Source organism: Scardinius erythrophthalmus (assembly GCF_964197995.2).
Source record: "Scardinius erythrophthalmus genome assembly, chromosome: 5".
In the NCBI taxonomy this organism is placed as follows: domain Eukaryota; kingdom Metazoa; phylum Chordata; class Actinopteri; order Cypriniformes; family Leuciscidae; genus Scardinius; species Scardinius erythrophthalmus.
Window position 1 is genome coordinate 8908830 of NC_138225.1, and position 18768 is coordinate 8927597.

The 18768-nt window shown below is 34.9% G+C and overlaps 1 protein-coding gene across 1 annotated transcript; it reads right to left on the reverse strand.

Moving 5' to 3' along the window:
- Positions 1-830: 830 nt before the first annotated feature.
- top3b (DNA topoisomerase III beta) lies at positions 831-18545 on the reverse strand. The gene is made up of 18 exons (XM_081366844.1): positions 18486-18545; positions 18269-18379; positions 15293-15424; positions 15090-15196; positions 14082-14156; positions 13765-13961; positions 11479-11635; positions 11263-11376; positions 11063-11153; positions 9866-10020; positions 9589-9694; positions 8377-8523; positions 8092-8265; positions 6820-6948; positions 6446-6595; positions 5059-5159; positions 2666-2867; positions 831-1422 (listed from the first exon to the last, which is right to left on the reverse strand). The coding sequence occupies exons 2-18, from the start codon at positions 18336-18338 to the stop codon at positions 944-946; spliced, it is 2586 nt and encodes an 861-aa protein (XP_081222970.1). The 5' UTR covers positions 18339-18379; positions 18486-18545; the 3' UTR covers positions 831-943.
- Between the last annotated feature and the right edge of the window lie 223 nt (positions 18546-18768).

Consider the following 18768-nt stretch of genomic DNA (forward strand, 5'->3'; position numbering starts at 1 on the left):
CTCAGTAGTATTTTATATTTTATTATATTTTTTCAAAAGAAGCACTGTTGTAATACCATGCTACAGTGATGGTATCAAATGGAAATACCATGGTACATATAAACAGAAACATGCTTTTGCTGTGGTACCATGTCCAAAAAAACAGCAGTATTATGTTTTTTTTTTTTTTTTTTTTGCTACTTTAGGCATTTGTTTATTTGGATCATGTTTAATATGTTTCGGTGAAGTTTATGTACAGTGATTTATATTGTATTATTTATATTGTGATTTATATTATATTATATTGTATAAAATTAATGTTGCACATTGTTGCATATAGATGTGTGTTGGCCAAAATAAGAAGCTACATGTATAGACAATAAATTACATGTATAGATAAATTACGCAACTTTATTTTTAAATAGTAAATTAATAGTCTTTTCTTATTTATTGAGATATTGATATATCTGAGTGAAACGAGGGGGTAAAAATGTGTGGCGGGACTTGATTTAGTCCATCACGCATTGACTGGATGGTTGTGGTTTGCTATTGGTTTGGTGGATCTCATGTGAGTGACAAGTTGTCCCGCCCTCGCACCATTAAACACGTCATCAGAGAAAAGATGTCGCTGCAAGTGGGAGGGGAAGTTGATTAAATATTCTCAAAAAATGATGATGAGCATAGATAAATAATATATAATAAACACTGCAATAATCCATAAAAAACAAGATTTGTCAGTTTTGATTTCATGGTGACTAAGTCGCTTTGGATAAAAGCGTCTGCTAAATAAATAAATGTATAAGCAGACACACACACACACACACACACACACACACACAAAACAGCACAGACTCTGTTTAACTAAAAACTTTATTGCCATTTTCATCTTTTTAGTTTGCACATTGAGACTAATTAAGCTGGCGTTAATTTTCTCCTGCAAGACAAATAAGCTTTACAAAACAGTTTATACAAAATACGCTGCCAGGGCAGCCATTTTGTCTTTAGGCTTTTTAGGATTCCCTCTCCCCATAGGCCTCCTCCCTCTCCCCTTCCCTCTCCCTCTGCGGGCTCCTCCGGCCCGGTGCATGGGATGCCGCATGGTGGCATGTTTCAGCTCCACCAGATCCTGGAACACAGGATCGCAAAACACGCAGCCAGTGTGCTGCGTTTCACCATCGGGCAATGGCGAGCGCGTCTTGTTGAAGTCCACTATAACCACAGAGGCTTCGCAGGACTCACAGCTGTCCTGGGACACCTGCACTTTATGGGCGTGCTCGAAGAAATGCACCACCACGTTGCATCTGTTGCAGGCCATGCGCCACTTTGGGCCCGAGGTGGGATCGAAGACCAGGACACCCGTCTCACATTCAACGCACTGACCGATGCCAAGAGAGTTGAGGGAGTGCTGACAGGAAGGGTGGGTGCACTCGTTACAGCCCATCCCTGAGGGAAAGAAAAAGAGAAATTACATAAGGGCTATTCTTTTAGGAGAACTCTTATCTTTTCTTGTTTTTAAGAGAGTTGTTCCTGTTTCAACACAAGTGTTAAAAGGTTACATTTGCCAGAATTTCTCTATCTTGAAGAATCTTGGACCTTTCCCCCACCCAGATGTTTTTACTTTACCTCTATAATAAATTTATAAAAAGCTTACATTTTTATATTTTACATGTTTATTTTAAATACACTACTGTTTAAAAGTTTAGGGTCAGTAGGATTTTTTAATGTTTTTCAAAGAAGTCTCTTATGTTCACCAAGGCTGCATTTATTTGATTAAAAATGACTGTAAAAACAGTAATATTGTAAAATATTATTACTATTTAAAATAAGCTTTTCCTATTTGAATATATTTTAAAATGTAATTTATTCCTGTGATGCAAAGCTGAATTTTCAGTATCATTACTCATGTCACATGATCCTTCAGAAATCATTCTAATATGCTGATTTGCTGCTCAAAAAAACATTTTTTATTATTATCAATGTTAAAAAAAAAGTTGTACTGCTTAACATTGTTGTGGAAACCGTGATGCAGTTTTTCAAAATGTATTGTCTCAATTTACCGTCACTTTTGATATATATTTGTTTTAAATATTAATTTATTTTAAAAAAATCTTACTGACCACAATATTTTGATTATATAAAATGTATATATGTTATATTAAAATAAATAAATATACATACATACATATACATGACATATAAATATACTGTGCGAAAGTCTTAGGCACGTTAATATTTTCACCAAAAAAAAAAAAGTTAAGCCAGTTATTTACATCTTTTGCTGTAGTGTGTCAGTAGGAAATATCAGTTTACATTTCCAAACATTCCTTTTGCCATTATTGTATAATCCAGTGAGATTTTAACAACACACGGAGATCTGATCTCACAAACATCGAGTCCATGTGGGATTACTTGAAGAAATAGAAAAAACGGAGACAGCATAAACACAGAAGAACTGCGGCAATGTCTCCAATCCCTTCCTTTTTATTTTCATTAACTTGAAAGATTGTTTATCCAACCAATATGCAAAAAAAATCTTCATCACTTTTTATGAAAATGCTAAGGTTAACCAGGGCATAATCAGATCTTGATTACTGAATATGTGGGGGAATTTTTTATTTTTTTAAAAATAAAAAGCACCAGCCAAAAACAATTTGATTTGAGAAACAGCTTTTTTAGTCTCTCCTACCTTTCTTCATGTCTCTGAAGGGAGGGTTCCCAAAGCAGTATGGACACACAGGGTAGCTCTTTCCACGAGACCCTGAGGTCCAGAGCACCAGCTCAAACTCATCCAGAGGACACTTGAGCTCTTTGTACAGCTTAATGGCTCCGTTCTGAGGTAAACTGTACGTCTCGTCGCAGTGAGAGCAGTGCAGACGACTGGGCTTAGCCTGGGGTGATTACAAATGACAGTTTAGACCACATTTGATACTACAGCATGATTTACCAATATATTTAAGTTTTTTTAACTTAATTTTCCACAGATTGTACTGTCCACAATGAAGTAGAAGCAGCAAAAACCTCTATACTGTGTAAAGACTTCATTCAGGACATTTGGATCGAGAAAATCAGCATTGGACATGCAGTCCATTTAACAGGAACATTAGACAGTCTAAGGTTGTAGTTGAATGATGAGGGGCATTGATGAATAATTTGAGTTATATCACATTCAGATTGACACAGGAGAACATTCAGATAAAAAGCTTCCTCGCTGAAGGTCATTTTCAGGTGCACGGGTATAGGCGGAGAGAACAAGAGAGAGAGATGAGAGTCTGTCTAAAAGCCCAGAGTGCGTCACAGCGGAAAAATATATGAACCATGTGATTTACGCAACGGCTACACGGATGGTAATTAGGATCAAAGTTAGTGTAGATGTAAATGCTCTGGGATGGAAAAGCTTGAAGTTTGGCTGCATTACTCACTGTGCATATTCAACATCACTGACCTCTCAACCTGACGTCAGACTTTTAAACAAGGTATTTTTGATGTACAAAGCATTAAATACTTACAATAAAATACTGTTATTCAGCAAGAATGCATTCAATTGATAAAACGTGACAGCAAAGACATTTAAAAAAAAAAAAATTGTATCATGGTTTCCACAAACAATATTAAGTATCACAACTGTTTTCAACATTGATAATAATGAGAAATGTTTCTCGAGCATCAAATCAGAATGATTTCTGAAGGATCATGTGACACTGAGTAATGATGCTGACAGTTATTTTAATAATATTTCACAATATTTACTGTATTTTTTATCAAATAAATGCAGCCTTGGTGAGGATGAGACGTTACAAAAATGTAAAAAAGCGACCCAAACTTGTGAACTGTAGAGTAGAAACTAAGGTGTGGTGGTAGTTGAGAGGTCAAAGTTTTAGGCTTGTCATCAGAAGGCCAAAGCCCTCTGTGATGTGTCACAATGCTAACATAGGTCAATCAGTTTGGGTCAGGGTCATGGATCAAAGCCCAAGACATAGTGTTGCAATCCTTTAATTGAGTGTGCAGAACTGAACTTTGCACCATATTGAGGCAAGCGTGTTTTGTTAAATATCTAACATTCTTCCATTTTACCCTATTGTCAACAGTTCAAACTAAGGGCAATGTTGGCAAAGAAATAGCTAAAACACAATGTCTGTACATGCTAGTTATGATCTGTCTACTGTGAAAACAAAGAGATGAAACCATAAAAGAGTCATGCGAAGGGAAATGGGCTTTTCTTTGATCTTTTGAATAAAAAGATGTGTTTTAAAGTTGAATTAAAGTTTGATGCACTATGATTTTGATGCACTATGAATTCATACACTACTATTCAAAAGTCGGTAAGATTTTTTGTTAACACTTTATAATAAAGTCTCTTTGTTAACATTAGTTAATGTTTTATTAACTATAATGTTATAACTAACATGAACTAACAATGAGCAATACATTTGTTACAGTATTTATTAATCTTTGTTAATGTTACTTAAAAATACTGTCATTCATTGTTTGTTCATGTTAGTTCACAGTGCATTAACTAATGTTAACAAATACAATTTAGATTTTAATAATATCTTACATTTTTTTTAAATTAACATTAACACAGATTAATAAATGCCATAGAAGTATTGTTCATTCTTAGTTCATGTTAACTAAAGTAGTTAACCAATGCTAACTAATGAAACCTGATTGTAAAGTGTTACCGATTTTTGAAAGAAGTCTTTTCTGCTCACCAAGGCTGCATTTATTTGATCAAAAACAGCAAAACAGTAATATTGTGAAATATTACAATTCAAAATGGCTGATTTCTATTCGAATATATTTAAAATGTTATTTATTCCTGTAATGCAAAGCTGAATTTTCAGCATCATTTCTCCAGTCTTCAGTGTCACATGATCCTCCAGAAATCATTCTAATATGATGATTTGCTGCTCAAGAAAAAGGATTCTCTGATGAACAAAAAGTTCATAAGCATATTATAAATAGTACTATAAACATTTTTACTGTAACTTTTGATCAGTTGAATGCATTTACATGTTAAAATCCCTTGAATAAGAAAGCCAGCATTTTAAGTCTGTTAGGGCAGTGTGAGTCCTTACACACCTGGATGTACTTCATGAAGCGACGGCATTTGCCGCAGCGAGAGAGTGGTTTCCCAGTAGCAGCGATGGGAGAGAAGGACACCTCCATCAGTTCATCCATGCCTTTTAAATAAACATTTAAAGAGTGAATAATTAGCAAAACCTCAGAGCAAACAAAATTTAGGCAAAAAACTGCATATTTAAACTAAACTTTAAGAAGGCAGGGAGCAGCCTTAAAGGAACAGTTCACTTAAAAATGAAAATTCTGTCATCATTTACTCACCCTAAAATTGTTTCAAACCTGTATGAGTTTCTTTCTTCTGCTGAACACAAAAGAAAGATACATTTATGGAAGTCAATGGGGACCATCAACTTTCTGGTTACCGACATTCTTCAAAATATATTCCTATGTGTTCAACAAAAGAAATTCATACAGGTTTGAAACAATTTGAGGGTGAGTAAATGATGACAGAATTATCATTTTTAAGTGAACTATTCCTTTAAATTCTCTAAATAGATTGAGAAACAGTTTAAGCCAATCCCTAATAAAATTGGTCTAAATGCATAGAGTTAACGAACTAAAACAATACAAATTAAAATTATTTTATTTCAGCTAGTTGCAGAGGCAACATTTCTTACTTTCATTTAGTTCGACTTGATGTACTAAAATAACTAAAAAATGAAAATGAAAAAAAAATGAAAAAAAAATTCCAAAAACTAGACACATTTACAAAAAGAGTATTATTAAAAATGACAAAAACACAACAGAATTACTTTAACTAAAACGAAAATAAAACTAAAAATGAATTCAAAAACTATAACAGCATCTCATTTAGGAATGTGCCCGAAACCTAAATCTGAATTGGGAAAGGCACGGAATATAACTAAAGGGATGTGTTTAGACTTGCTGCAGTGGTCGGCTACATTACAGTACATCATGATTTCACTGATCACTGAAGATAGTAAGGAGATATGACTGACAGGATGATGCGTAACAGCTCGTGAACATTATTGACAAATATCTTATCTAGTAAAATGTGTGGTCAGTACCGCCACTCTCTATATACAGAGTATACGTGATCACGGACTAGAAAAGGAAAGTAAAAAAGTGCATTCAAAAGCGATTTTGAACATATTGATAGCGGCTCCGTGCTGCATGCAAATGATATGCAATATAATTACCCAACTTTTATTCAAAATGCGAGAGAACGCAAAAGCATTGCAATATATTTTTTCCTCCCATTTCATATTTTTATTTCATCACCATGTCCCTTTAGGGGCTTCGCAGAATGCGTAATTTCCTGTCCGAACAGAGCACTCTCAGAACATTCGAAATCAGATTTTTAATTAAACACCGAAATAAGAAAATAATTCAATTCTTTTCATAGGTTCACTGTATGTGACATTACCTGCAATGGAGTCCACGAAGTAGTGGAACTTCCTCTTGAAGATGTCCAGAGTATGCTGTAAGACCTGTTGGAAGTTTGCCTTTCCTAAAGCGATCAGAGTGAGCTGCTTTTCCACAGCACTCCGGATTGTGGGAAGAACCAAATCTGCATCTAACCCACACACAGATACACTTGGATAAGCATATACAAATGAGTTATTTATCCAACGCTTTGTTTCAAAGTAACTTATTGCACACCAGTTGCAGATACATCTCAGTGAAGTGCCCGTTCATGAACAGCCCCTTTTGGGGTTTCAGTTACCAGGCCAAATTTTTAACTACTAGGCTACTGACACACACTAACGAAATACTTGTGGTTGAAAATATTCCCCTTACCAATCTTATAGTAACCGTGAACCAGAACGATCCCCAGGTTGGTGGGTTTGAGTTTGCGGCCACTTTCAACCGTCACATAGTTCCTCTGGCAGATGTTGTTAATGTGGACGGGGATACTGGCATCCGTACCTAGTGGGAAAAACATTTTTAATACAGTTCACACAACCAAACAGTTGTGGGGCACCATTGACTTCTAAAAATACTATGGAAGTCAATGGTGCCGTCAACTGTTTGGTTACAAACATTCTTCGAAATATCTTTCTTTTGTGTTCAACTGAAGAAAGAAATTCATACAGGTTTGGAACAACTTGAGGGTGAGTAAATGATGATAGAATTTTAATTTTTGGGTGAACAATCCCTTTAACTTCTTATTCATTGAACTGTTGTAAAAAATCAGTATCACATTTGTACGCGTGCTATTCTGGAAAAAACAGCACTCGTTTAATATTGTGCTCGTTACTCATGCGATACCTATTGCTTAACTATATCATGATATAAATATGAGACAAAAACTCTTACAGGGGCTTATGATATCTTTAATTTTAGGGGCTAACTGCATTCTATAGGCTACATCACGTAGTGAGTTGTTGCCCTGCATCATGTTCGTCACTAATCAACTTTATGAAATGTTAGGTGTACTACGTAGATCTTGGGTGGGGCGAGTGTGTTAAATCTGTTAATTTTAACGCGTTATTTCTTCCCCATAACTAATTAACTAAATTAACGCATTAAATCAACAGCCCTAAATATTTCACAATATTAGTGTTTATCTGCTCTTTGGATCAAATAAATGTAGCCTTTTTTTTTTTTTTTACTAAAATCTTACCGACCCCAAAATTTTAAACTGTATGTTTATTCATTCATGCACTAAAACTTGTAACAACATATAAAATAGCCTATTGATAAAAAATACGCATGCATGAAAAAAAAAAAACATCATGCATATGCATGAAACACTTTTTAGAATTCATTGTACTGTGAATTCTTTATAACTGTGATTAATTTAGCAGTGTTTTTATGATACTGCACACATAAAGTTACCCAAAGGTGTACAGTGGCAATAAACGGACCAAGAGGGGGTGAAAAACTAATATAAAAAAGTGTACGTCAGGGATAAAATGCATAATATGACCCGTTTAAGTTTACTCTGTGGCCTTATGTCTCACACGGGATGAAGAGGATTAGGTAAATAAGTAAATTTTCCTCTCTTCTGTGAACTTGTTTTCTAAAACATCTGTTAAGCATTGTAAGCATTAATGAAACGGATCACACCAATGCCGTGTTTCTCCATGAGTGTGATGAGCTCGGCCTCAGTGAGGTAGTCTGGTGGATTGGTCTGTTTCTCCAGTAGTTTGATCTCGTCCACCGTGAATGTGTCTCCTCTCTCACACACCGGCAAGGCCTCTTCCAGCGGAATACCCTGCCAGGGCATCACTTCAGTGTAACCTGAGATAGAGAGAGATATTAATAAGTAGCACCTCTCCACTAGAATATCATTAAAAAGAAATGGCAAAAGTAAAAAGAAAGTTAATAAAGTTGATCTGATGATGCACGTACCAGGAGAGATGAGCGTCTTCCCGCTGCATGTGAAGCTCTCAGTGGCGATGCTGAAGGAGATCGTGGTCTGCAGGTATTTACAGTCGGGGCTGACCGTCGCTATGAAGTGCCGTGTGATGTAATCATACAGACGCCAGCCATCGCTGCCTGCAGAGAAAAAAAAGATAGATGGCCTTTTATAGCTCTGTTGTCTTAGATCTTTTAAAGATTGGATTCTAATGTTAGGATGTTTCTGCAATGATTTGATTCATGGGCTGCATCCAAAATCACATACTTCCCTACTATATAGTAGGCGAAAAACAGTGTGTGATAACGATGTCTGAATTCACAGTGCACATAAAAGAGTAGGCTAAAAAATTCCTGGATGACCCAAACCTCCCAGCGAGATTCTGAAGTGTGCTTACGATGGACAATTTACTATCCCATGAGGCCACGGGAGAGGATTTAAGATTGACAGTGAAGCGACGTAACGGACGCTTGAGGGTCACATGATAATGACAGTATGGCAAATGTGGTGCATACTTTTTTAGCAGACGTTAAGTAATTACATATTCAAAATAAGTACCTACTCAATAAAACGTTAGTTACAACATAGTTACGCTACAGTTAAAAGGTTTGGGGTCAGTAAGATTTTTAAAAATGTTTTAAAAAAAAAAAAAGTATCTTATGCTCACCAAGCTTGCATTTATTTTAACAAAATTCAGTATTGTGAAATAAGTGTTTTTTTCTATTTTAATATATTTTAAAATGTAATTTATTCCTGTGTTGCAAAGCTGAATTTTCAGCATCATTACTCCAGTCTTCAGTGTCACATGATCCTTCAGAAATCATTCTAATTTAAGAAACATTTCTTATTATTATCAATGTTGCAAACAGCTGTGCTGCTTAATATTTTAGTAGATTTATTGTCACTTTTGATCAATTTAATGCATCCTAAAATGTATTAATATCTTTAAAAAGAAACCCTTACGGACCCCAAACTTTTGAACAGTAGTGTTTAGCTAATTAAGCTCAACTTGAAGATATTTTAGTCTATATTTTCTCTTCTTTTATTCAATAATTAGAAACAGGATCATGGATCTTGTCCTGCAACGCCATATTTGAATCATAGAATGACCTGGTTGTGTTCCCTAACATCTCTCTGCTTGACCTTTCAAAATCACACATGATGTAACACATTAAATGTGAAAATATGCAGTCTGACGGTCGTACCCAGCTCGCTCTCAGAGGCGGCTCTCATGGGTGTGATTGGAGGATGGTCTCCCGCGTCCGATCCTTTCCTCGGCTTATTAATGCCCTCAGAGAGAAGTGCTTTTACCTGTACACACAAACACACACATATAAGACAATTTTAATCACTTTTAATTATTTATTTAATTGCTCATTAAAGAGTTTTTTCACAGACACAAAACAAAGCTTATCAAATAGGTGTAAAAACAGTTCTTCTTTAGATGATCTCATCAGGGCGTTGGAAAGGGCACAAGCTCACCGATTCACCCCAGAAGGAGCTGTTGGCCTGTTGTTTGAGGGTGCCCTTCAGGTCAAAGTTTTCAGGGTAATGTGTTGTCTCTGTGCGAGGATAGCTAATATAACCCTGTGTGTAGAGACGCTCTGCTATCTGCATGGTATGCTGGGGACCCATTCCTGAGAAATACACAGATAAAATCATATATATATACCGTTCAAAAGTTTGAGGTCAGTAAGATTTTTTTTTTTTTTTTTTTTATAAATGCTGCTGTTTTTTACTTTCATTTATTAAAGAATCCTGAAAAAATTTATCACGGTTTCCACAAAAACATTAAGCAGCACAAATGGTTTTAACATTGATAATAATCAGAAATGTTTCTTGAGCAGCAAATCTGCATATTAGAATGATTTCTGAAGGATCATGTGACACTGAAAACTGGAGTAATGATGCTGAAAATTAAGCTTCGCATCACAGGAATAAATTACATTTTAAAATATATTAAAATAGAAAACAGTAGTAACAGCACTTTTAAATATTTTACACTATTACAGTTTTTACTGTATTTTTGAACAAACAAATGCAGCTTTGGTGAGACTTCTTTGAAAAACTTCTTTGACCTTAAACTTTTAAACGGTAGAGTGTTTACCATTTTCAGTCTAATTATTCCTTTGTGAATAATACTACAATGCTATACAATTGTCGTTATTTATTTGCCAAAAAGTTAACATATAAGGTTCTTGACCATATAATCTAAATTCAATTTCATGACCAGTCATTACTTGCCAAAATTTATTGGCTGGTTTTATTGCCTCCTTGGATTTATACACTTAAAGGGATAGTTCACCCCAAAATTAATATTCTATAACATTTACTCACCCTCAAATTGTTCCAAACCTGTACGGGTTTCTTTCTTCTGTTGAACACAGAAGATATTTTCCATAGTATTTTTTTCTTACTTTGGAAATCAACGGCTAATGTCAAATGTTGGATTATCATCAACATTCTTCAAAATATCCTCTTTTGTGTTCAGCAGACGAAACAAACTCATACCAGTTTGGAACAAGGGTGAGTAAATGATGACAGAACTTTCATTTTTGGGTGAACTTTAACTTTAAGAAGTCTGTGTAAAGCTTGGTCTTTCTTTCCTCATTCAAACCCTGTTTCTTATGCTTTTTGATTTGCAAATACACATTTAATATCTCAAGGGAAGCAGCCCACCCAAAGCAGAGCTGGCCACTCTTAACATCTCCACTGTATTCAATGCTTGAGGTCTCTGCTTGGCTTTCTCTTTCTTAGTCACAGATTCAACCTGCAAAGAAAAGACACATAATAACTCATGCAGTCACACTTGAAGTGCTTTAGCACATATGCCATCACTGAAATAGGAAACGACATATAACTGAGATACAAATACATACTTTAGCCTCCTTAGCAGTCTTTGCCATGTTGACAAACATTTGACCAATATCTCGGTCAAAAACTCTAACGCGGTCCCAGTCCAAGGTGAGTGGGCTGTCCTTTCCTTTAAAAACCTGTTTGCACCAACAACAAAAAATACAGAAAAACAAGTATGCAATGTAAACAAATTTCTAAAATTGGATTTTGTCATTCAAGTGGTAAAGACCAGAACTCACCTTTGCTTGTACGACCCAGTATGCTTCAGGTTTGAAGGACTGGATCTTGTCGTGACGTTCCACACAGAACCCCAGTGTGGGAGTCTGACAGGGACCAAAAGAAATCAAGGAGGAGTCCAAATTCCCATATTTCCCCTGGAAGTATTTGGTTTGGAAACTAAAATCCAGAGACAATGGTTAGATGTGATGAATGAAAAATCAGTCATCAGAACAGTTTGCAGTTTGCACTACTGTTCAAAAGTTTTGGGTTCAGTAAAAATCAAAGAAATTAATACTTTTATTCAGCAAGGATGCATAAAATTGATCAAAAGTGACAGTAAAGTCATTTATAATGTTACAGAAGATTTCTATTTCAAATAAATGCTGTTATTTTGTACTTATACTCATGAAAGATACAGAAAAAAAATGTATCATGGTTTCCAAGAAAATATTAAATAATATTATTTTGAAAAATAGAAAAAAAAAAGTTCTTTTGAATTGTAATAATATTTCACAATATTACTATATTTTTGCTAAAATAACAGAAGAATTGGTGAGCATAAGTGAATTTTCAACAACCCTAAAGACCCCAAACTATTCAACAGCAGTGTATATTGCACAAAACAAGATTGCATTGTAATGGACTTGGTATAAAAATATATATATTTAACCCTTGTGCATCCTTGAGGACATTTTTGTCCTTTTCAGTTTTGTTTTTTTGATCACTTTGCCTGTGTTAATGCTAACTGCATAAAATTTGGCACGGGTGTGTATTTTTATTGGAATTTTACTATTTCATCACCATTTCCTTTAAAAAATCTATTTTGCACTAGTTACACAAAATACTTCCTCTCAGCGCCTTTTGGACAAAAATGTCCCCATTGAAACCCATTAAAACTGCATTTTTTAATCCCTGTGCCGTTTAACTATAAAATGATGCAATCTTTTTTAATGGGCTTTCATTCTGTTGGCAAGGCTTCAAAATTGACATTTTTACTATTTTTTATCAGATGGTGCCATTTTTTCAGGTTAGCCCTATAAAGCAAATACTCGCTTTATTCCTGTTTTCTGCTTCGGCATATTATAGAGCTAACTAGATAAATTATGCAACGATAATTGTGTGGGTTTGTTGGTATGGATGTCTAAGTGTGGTTGGTATGTGTGTTATAAAAAAAAATGTGTTTGTGTGCATGTGTGTGCTTGTAATATTTGAGAGAGAAAAACTCAACTGCAAATCGAAAATCCAATCACTGTGTTCACCAGTGGAGTTTTGCTGGCATCCAATGGGGAAAGTCTGGTACTGCGCCCAAACAAAATCTTACTGAAAGCTCATTTTTTGAGATATCATCCTCAAATTCGGAACACAACCTGTTTAGATTTATGGCTTTGAATTTATATCAGTTTTAGAGTTCCAAATGTTTCATAAAATATATATTGTATATAAAATATTGATTATAATGTTCATAAATATTTTTCATAAACTTAAACTTCTATAACATTTTTTTGGTTGCACTTTTTTCACTTCAACAACAATCTGCCAAGGGTCTTCTTTAAAATGAGACCAAACTTAAGTATTTGCTCCCAAGCATAACATTTTTATGAGAGTTTTTTGACATGGACATTTTTGTCCCTTTTGGACCTATGAGTAAGTTGTTGTTTTTTTGTTACTGTTAACTCCATGAATTTTGAACTATTATAGAGCCAGTTGGATAAATTATGCAATGATAATTGTGTGCGTGTGTTGGTATGGATGTCAGAGTGTGGTTGGTCTGTGTGTTATAAAAAAAAAAGTGTTTGTGTGCATGTGTGTGATTGTAGTATTGAGAGAGAAAAACTCAACTGCAAATAACAAAGCCAATCGCTGTGTTCACCAGTGGAGTTTTGCTGAAATCTTACTGAAAGCTAATTTTTTGAGATATCAACCTCAAATTTGGAACACAACTTATTTAGATTTATGGCTTTGATTTTCTAGCCGTTTTAGAGTTCCACTTGTTTCATAAAATATATATTTTATATAAAATAATATTCATAAATAATTTTCATAAACTTAAACCTATATAACTTTTTTTTGGATTTACTTATAAAAAAAATTTAACTTCAGCAATAATCTGCCAAGGGTATTCTTTAAAATGATACCAAAGTTAATTCTGTGCTCCCAAGCTTCAACTTTTTATGACAGTTTTTTGACATGGACATTTTTGTCCTCTTTGGACCTATGAGGAACTTTTTTAAATTGATGCACAAGGGTTAAATAAAAAAAAAAACATTCAAAGCAGGTCTGCTCTACCCAAATGACCTCTTTCATACCGTGTGAAAGCACACCCGATCCTGAGGTCCAGTTCCTGACGAGCATCTACGGACAGAGCCTCGTTCTTGTTGGGTTCTCCGAGTCGAGCCATGGCGTTACAGATATCGGTGTCTGTGATGGAGCTGAACTTGGCCCGATACACCGTGCGCTCATTACCGTAAGGCTTATTCATCCCAGGCTGAATGGCATCCAACACCTGAGATGGTACAACACACACAAATGGAGAAAACACACTAAAAAAACAAGGCCAAACACCTCAGCCCCAGTTATCTGGACAAACTTTAGTTGTATTTTCTTTCTGTCGATTCAGACTCACCTCAAAACAAATGTTCTCTCCTTCTTTGTCACAGTCCAACCACAGGACGACAAAGTCACAACCTTTTGCTTCAACCTGTAAACAACAGCAACTTTGGTATTTTTAAATTTATGGAAGGATTTTTAAATATGACTTTTTAAAATATATTATAATGTAATGTAACATAATATACCTGTCAAAAGTTTGGAAACAATAAAACATTTTTTTATGTTTTTGAAAGAAGCCTCTTATGCTCACCAAGGCTGCATTTATTTAATAGAAAATACAGTAAAAACAATAATATTGTGAAATATTGTGATATTTTTCTAAGGATACTTTGATGAATAGAAAGTTCAATGAACACCATTTATTTGCATTTATTACATTTATTCATTAAAGCATGTATTAAACAGAACTCTTTTGTCTTCTCTGTCACTTGACCAATTTAATGCATCCTTGAAAAATAAAAGTATTAATTTCTCTCTTTTTTTTATTTGACCACAAATGTTTGAATGGTATCATTGTTTCCACAAAAATGTTAAGCAGCAAAAACTGTTCTCAACATTGATAATGATAATCAAATCAGCATATTAGAATGATTTCTGAATGATCATGTCACACTGAAAATTCAGCTTTGCATCAGAGGAATAAATTACATTTTAAAATGTATTAAAAAAAGAAAACAATTATTTTAATTTGTAATAATATTTCACAATATTACTGTTTTTACTGTATTTTTGATTGAATAAATGTAGCCTTGGTGAACATAAGAAACTTCTTACAAAAAATAAGCTTTAGAAGGGGGTCACAGATTTAAAAAAAAAATTTTTTATAACTGAACATTATTGAAGCAATGAATTTTGTCATGATAATCACATTTTATTCTATATATACTATATTATTTAATATATAAATTTAATAATTTCTTTAACATGCTTGGAACAGAAAATAAAGAGGGTCGAATTTGATTTTAATTGTTTTAGACAATAGATGCACCAAAAGCAGTCAGGTAATGAAAGGTAAAGTCACCTGAAGGAATTTGACCATATTTAGTTTGGGGTTTGCTTCCTTCTTCTCAGTCGGAGCCTTGCTGAACAACTCAGCTGGATCGACTTTATCCCAGTTGTTATACTTTCCTGTAAAACATTAAGGATAGGGAAAATCACCGTCTTGCACAATACAGAATTTTCCTGCATTTTAAAAAGCAGCCCGACTGAAGACGAGACACTTGCCGATAAAGTCCAGACTCATGACGTGTCCACACACTGACGTCATCTTAAACCTCACATTTTGGCCCACAAAGCTTCCTGTGTACTCATGGACTGAGCACGCTCCATTTAGGCCTTTTCGGGTTGAACAGCTACCTATAAACAAAAGGAAATAAATGAAATGCTCATACAACTTTTGACTTAACTGCACCTGTCAATTGCAAATGACTTATTGCACATTTAACTGGAATAAAAGTAAAAAAATTATTATTATTTTTTTTCATAAAAACAACACTTAACCTTAAAGATACACCTTTAGGTGCACTTCAATTCAAGTAATCATCCAAACACAACCTTACAGTTTGCTTATTCCACTGATACCAGAATATTTGCATTGAGACTCTTTCCAAAGTCTGTAAACGCAACAAACAGGACCATGTAAGCTTGACTAATGCATAAGCGTTCTTGCATAAACATTAATGGTGGACATTGACGAAATCAGGCTGAGAGAAGCTGGTGCTGGCATTGAGCGATCCATCATAAAGTGAAATGAGAGAGCAAAGAGCTGATTATGCATTATTCTTTTCATTCATTTTTTTCAATTTTGTGCTCGACCAGACTTAAACTTGAATGACGCCGACGGTCGCCGTTAGCTAATGAGATGCTGTTCCCAAGGCTGAACTCTCATATCCAGACGGAGTGAATGAGCCTAAAAAAAGCATGATGATGATGTTGATGATGAACCTTGAGCACCGGCTGACGCTACGGTCCTTTGGAGGTCTCCATTGAGACCATGGCACATAAATATAGGCCCTAAACGAGGGGATGGACACATTTGGACCAGCAGATTTACCCCTACAGGCAACAGCAAGCCTCCAGCATCTCATTCCCCTCCTCTCTTCCGTTCGTCCACGATACAGCATGCAACAGCTACAGGTAAGTCACCAACACCATCCACACAAGACTTCAGTAAGACTGTCAATGCTTTTGATTTATCTGATCAAAAATACAGCAAAAATAATAATAATATAACATAATAATTTCTGCATCATTACTCCAGTCTTCAGTGTCACATGATCATTGTAATATGCTGATTTGATGCTCAAAAATATATTTCATCACATGTAGAAAACATTTGTGTTCCTAAATATATTTGTGGATTCTTTGACGAATAGAACACAGCATATTATGTCTTTACAGTCACTTTTGATTAATTTAATGCATCCTTGTAAAATAATTTATTAATAGATTCTGGTTTTACCATAAGGAAGAACTAACATTTGACCTGTTATTGGCCATGCTAGACCAATTATCAGCCAATGAATACCGCTAATCTTAAATTGGCCAAAAGAGGCCTGGACGATTTAGGTCTATAGCTAGGGATTCAAACCTGAAAGCTAGCCAGTACCTTAGGATAAATCTGATTGTTTATTATAAATTGGTAAAAAAAAAAACATAAACCTAAAATTGCTATAACCGCCAGCCCATGAGTCCATGACAATGTTTTAATAAACTAAAGCCTAGTTATTTATTCTTCATCACTGAAGATTCAGATTCATCACTAAATTGCACTGGATCTGTGAATGTAGGCTGTATAACTTGGCATTAGCTTCAATCTATGAAGGTGTCCACAACGGAAGGACTGCAAATATGCATGATACTACTGTCATCCACAAACCACAAATAAAGAAGCCCACATGACAGGTGCAAACTCATAGGTGCTCATGCCTACTTCTCGTTCTCTCACTCAGATTCTAGGACTCCTGAGCATTTTCCTGCTGGTCTTGGACCCCAGCCAGTGCAATCCGATCACGGCCCAGTGTGTGGAGCACACCTACTGCTCCTCCACGCTGAATGAGTACCACACACAGCTCATCAGCCTGCCCAGCAGGATCAACGAACGCAGCGTCGCCGCATGGAGCTACGAGTGAGTTGAGCAGATGTTTGAGCCCTTTTAAAATATAGATTTACAGCCAATAAAAGTATACTGCAGGTACATTTTATACAGGATGCATGCATGCAATCGTGTACATTTTGCAACAATTCAGAATTTGACGCTCTATATTTGTCCTAATTGGCATCAAAATGCAGACATTGTAATCTGAAAGACACTGAAATGTGGTATATATGAACATAAATTCTTCTGCACCAATAACAGGGAGAACCTGGACCTGGACCGTGTGCCACAGATCATCTATGAAGCAAACTGCCTGAACAGTCACTCCTGTAAGGGGGTCGACAGCTCTTCCAGTCTGGAGAGCATCCCCATTGCAATCAAAATGCCCTTTCTCAGAAAAAACCCAAGATGCCCAACTTACGCACTGGAATTCGAGGACGTCAACATTGCCTGTATATGTGCAACATCCAGACAGAATTAAGAGATGGGTCTGAAAATTCATGCACTAGATTCCTTTTCAATTATTATAATTCTGTAATTTAAATTGAATGTCAACCACAAAGAAGTATACTGAATAATAATGCTTATTATCTTAAACACCACCACAACGCATAAACTGCCATATTGATGTCTTAAGTTGCCGAATGCTTGTAAATGTGAATAAATAGATTGTATTTTATTTGTTTTGTACCAAAAAAAGATTCGTATTTATTTAGAAATACTCATGTTTAAAAAAAATCCACCCTGCTTTTCCTGGAGTTTAATAAATTAAGTAAAAATATTTAAAGTAGTCTCTAAATTAATATGTGGCCAAAACGGCATGTATTATCATTTTAAAAGAATTAGAAACGAAACATGCTATTCAAAACAGCTTTAGTCTAGCATCTTACATTGCAGGTGTTTGTCATGTCAACTACTCAACTTGTTAAACAGGTATAACGTTAGACGTAACATTAATAAATGAAAGAGTAACTCATCAGATCAAACATGATATGAGGGTGCTGTTGTATTAATAAACTACCAAACCAAACCAGACCATTCTGCATGCAGTAGCATCATTACGTGCAGTAGATTTAATGTATATAAATATAATACAGACTCACCTTTAGAGAGGATTTTGGCAATGGATTGAGCCAGAGAGGGCTTCTCGGCCACCATAAACACAGTCCTCATCGCTGCTGGTTGTACTTATCTGTCATAAACACCAACGGGACCTGACAATGAAATAACAAAAGTAAATATATTATTTCAAAGTTAATAACTAAAGCTAAAATAATACACATAAACTTAATAAAACCAATAACCGAGATAATAACACACCGGTATATGCTGCAGCCACTGCTTCAGGCATGTTAACTTCCGGGTTGTTCGTGTTTTGTCAAAATAAAAGCCCCAAGTTTTATCCTAAATCGTTTACTACACTTACTACATCTGTGTAACCGGGGGTTGAAATAACTTATTAAATAATACTAATAATAATAATAATAATGCAAATATTTTTTTACAACTATCAACAAACAAATAAAAACACTTTATGTATGAATAATGTTTGTTTATTTATATATTATTAATATATTAAAACAATATTTAATAAATAAATAAA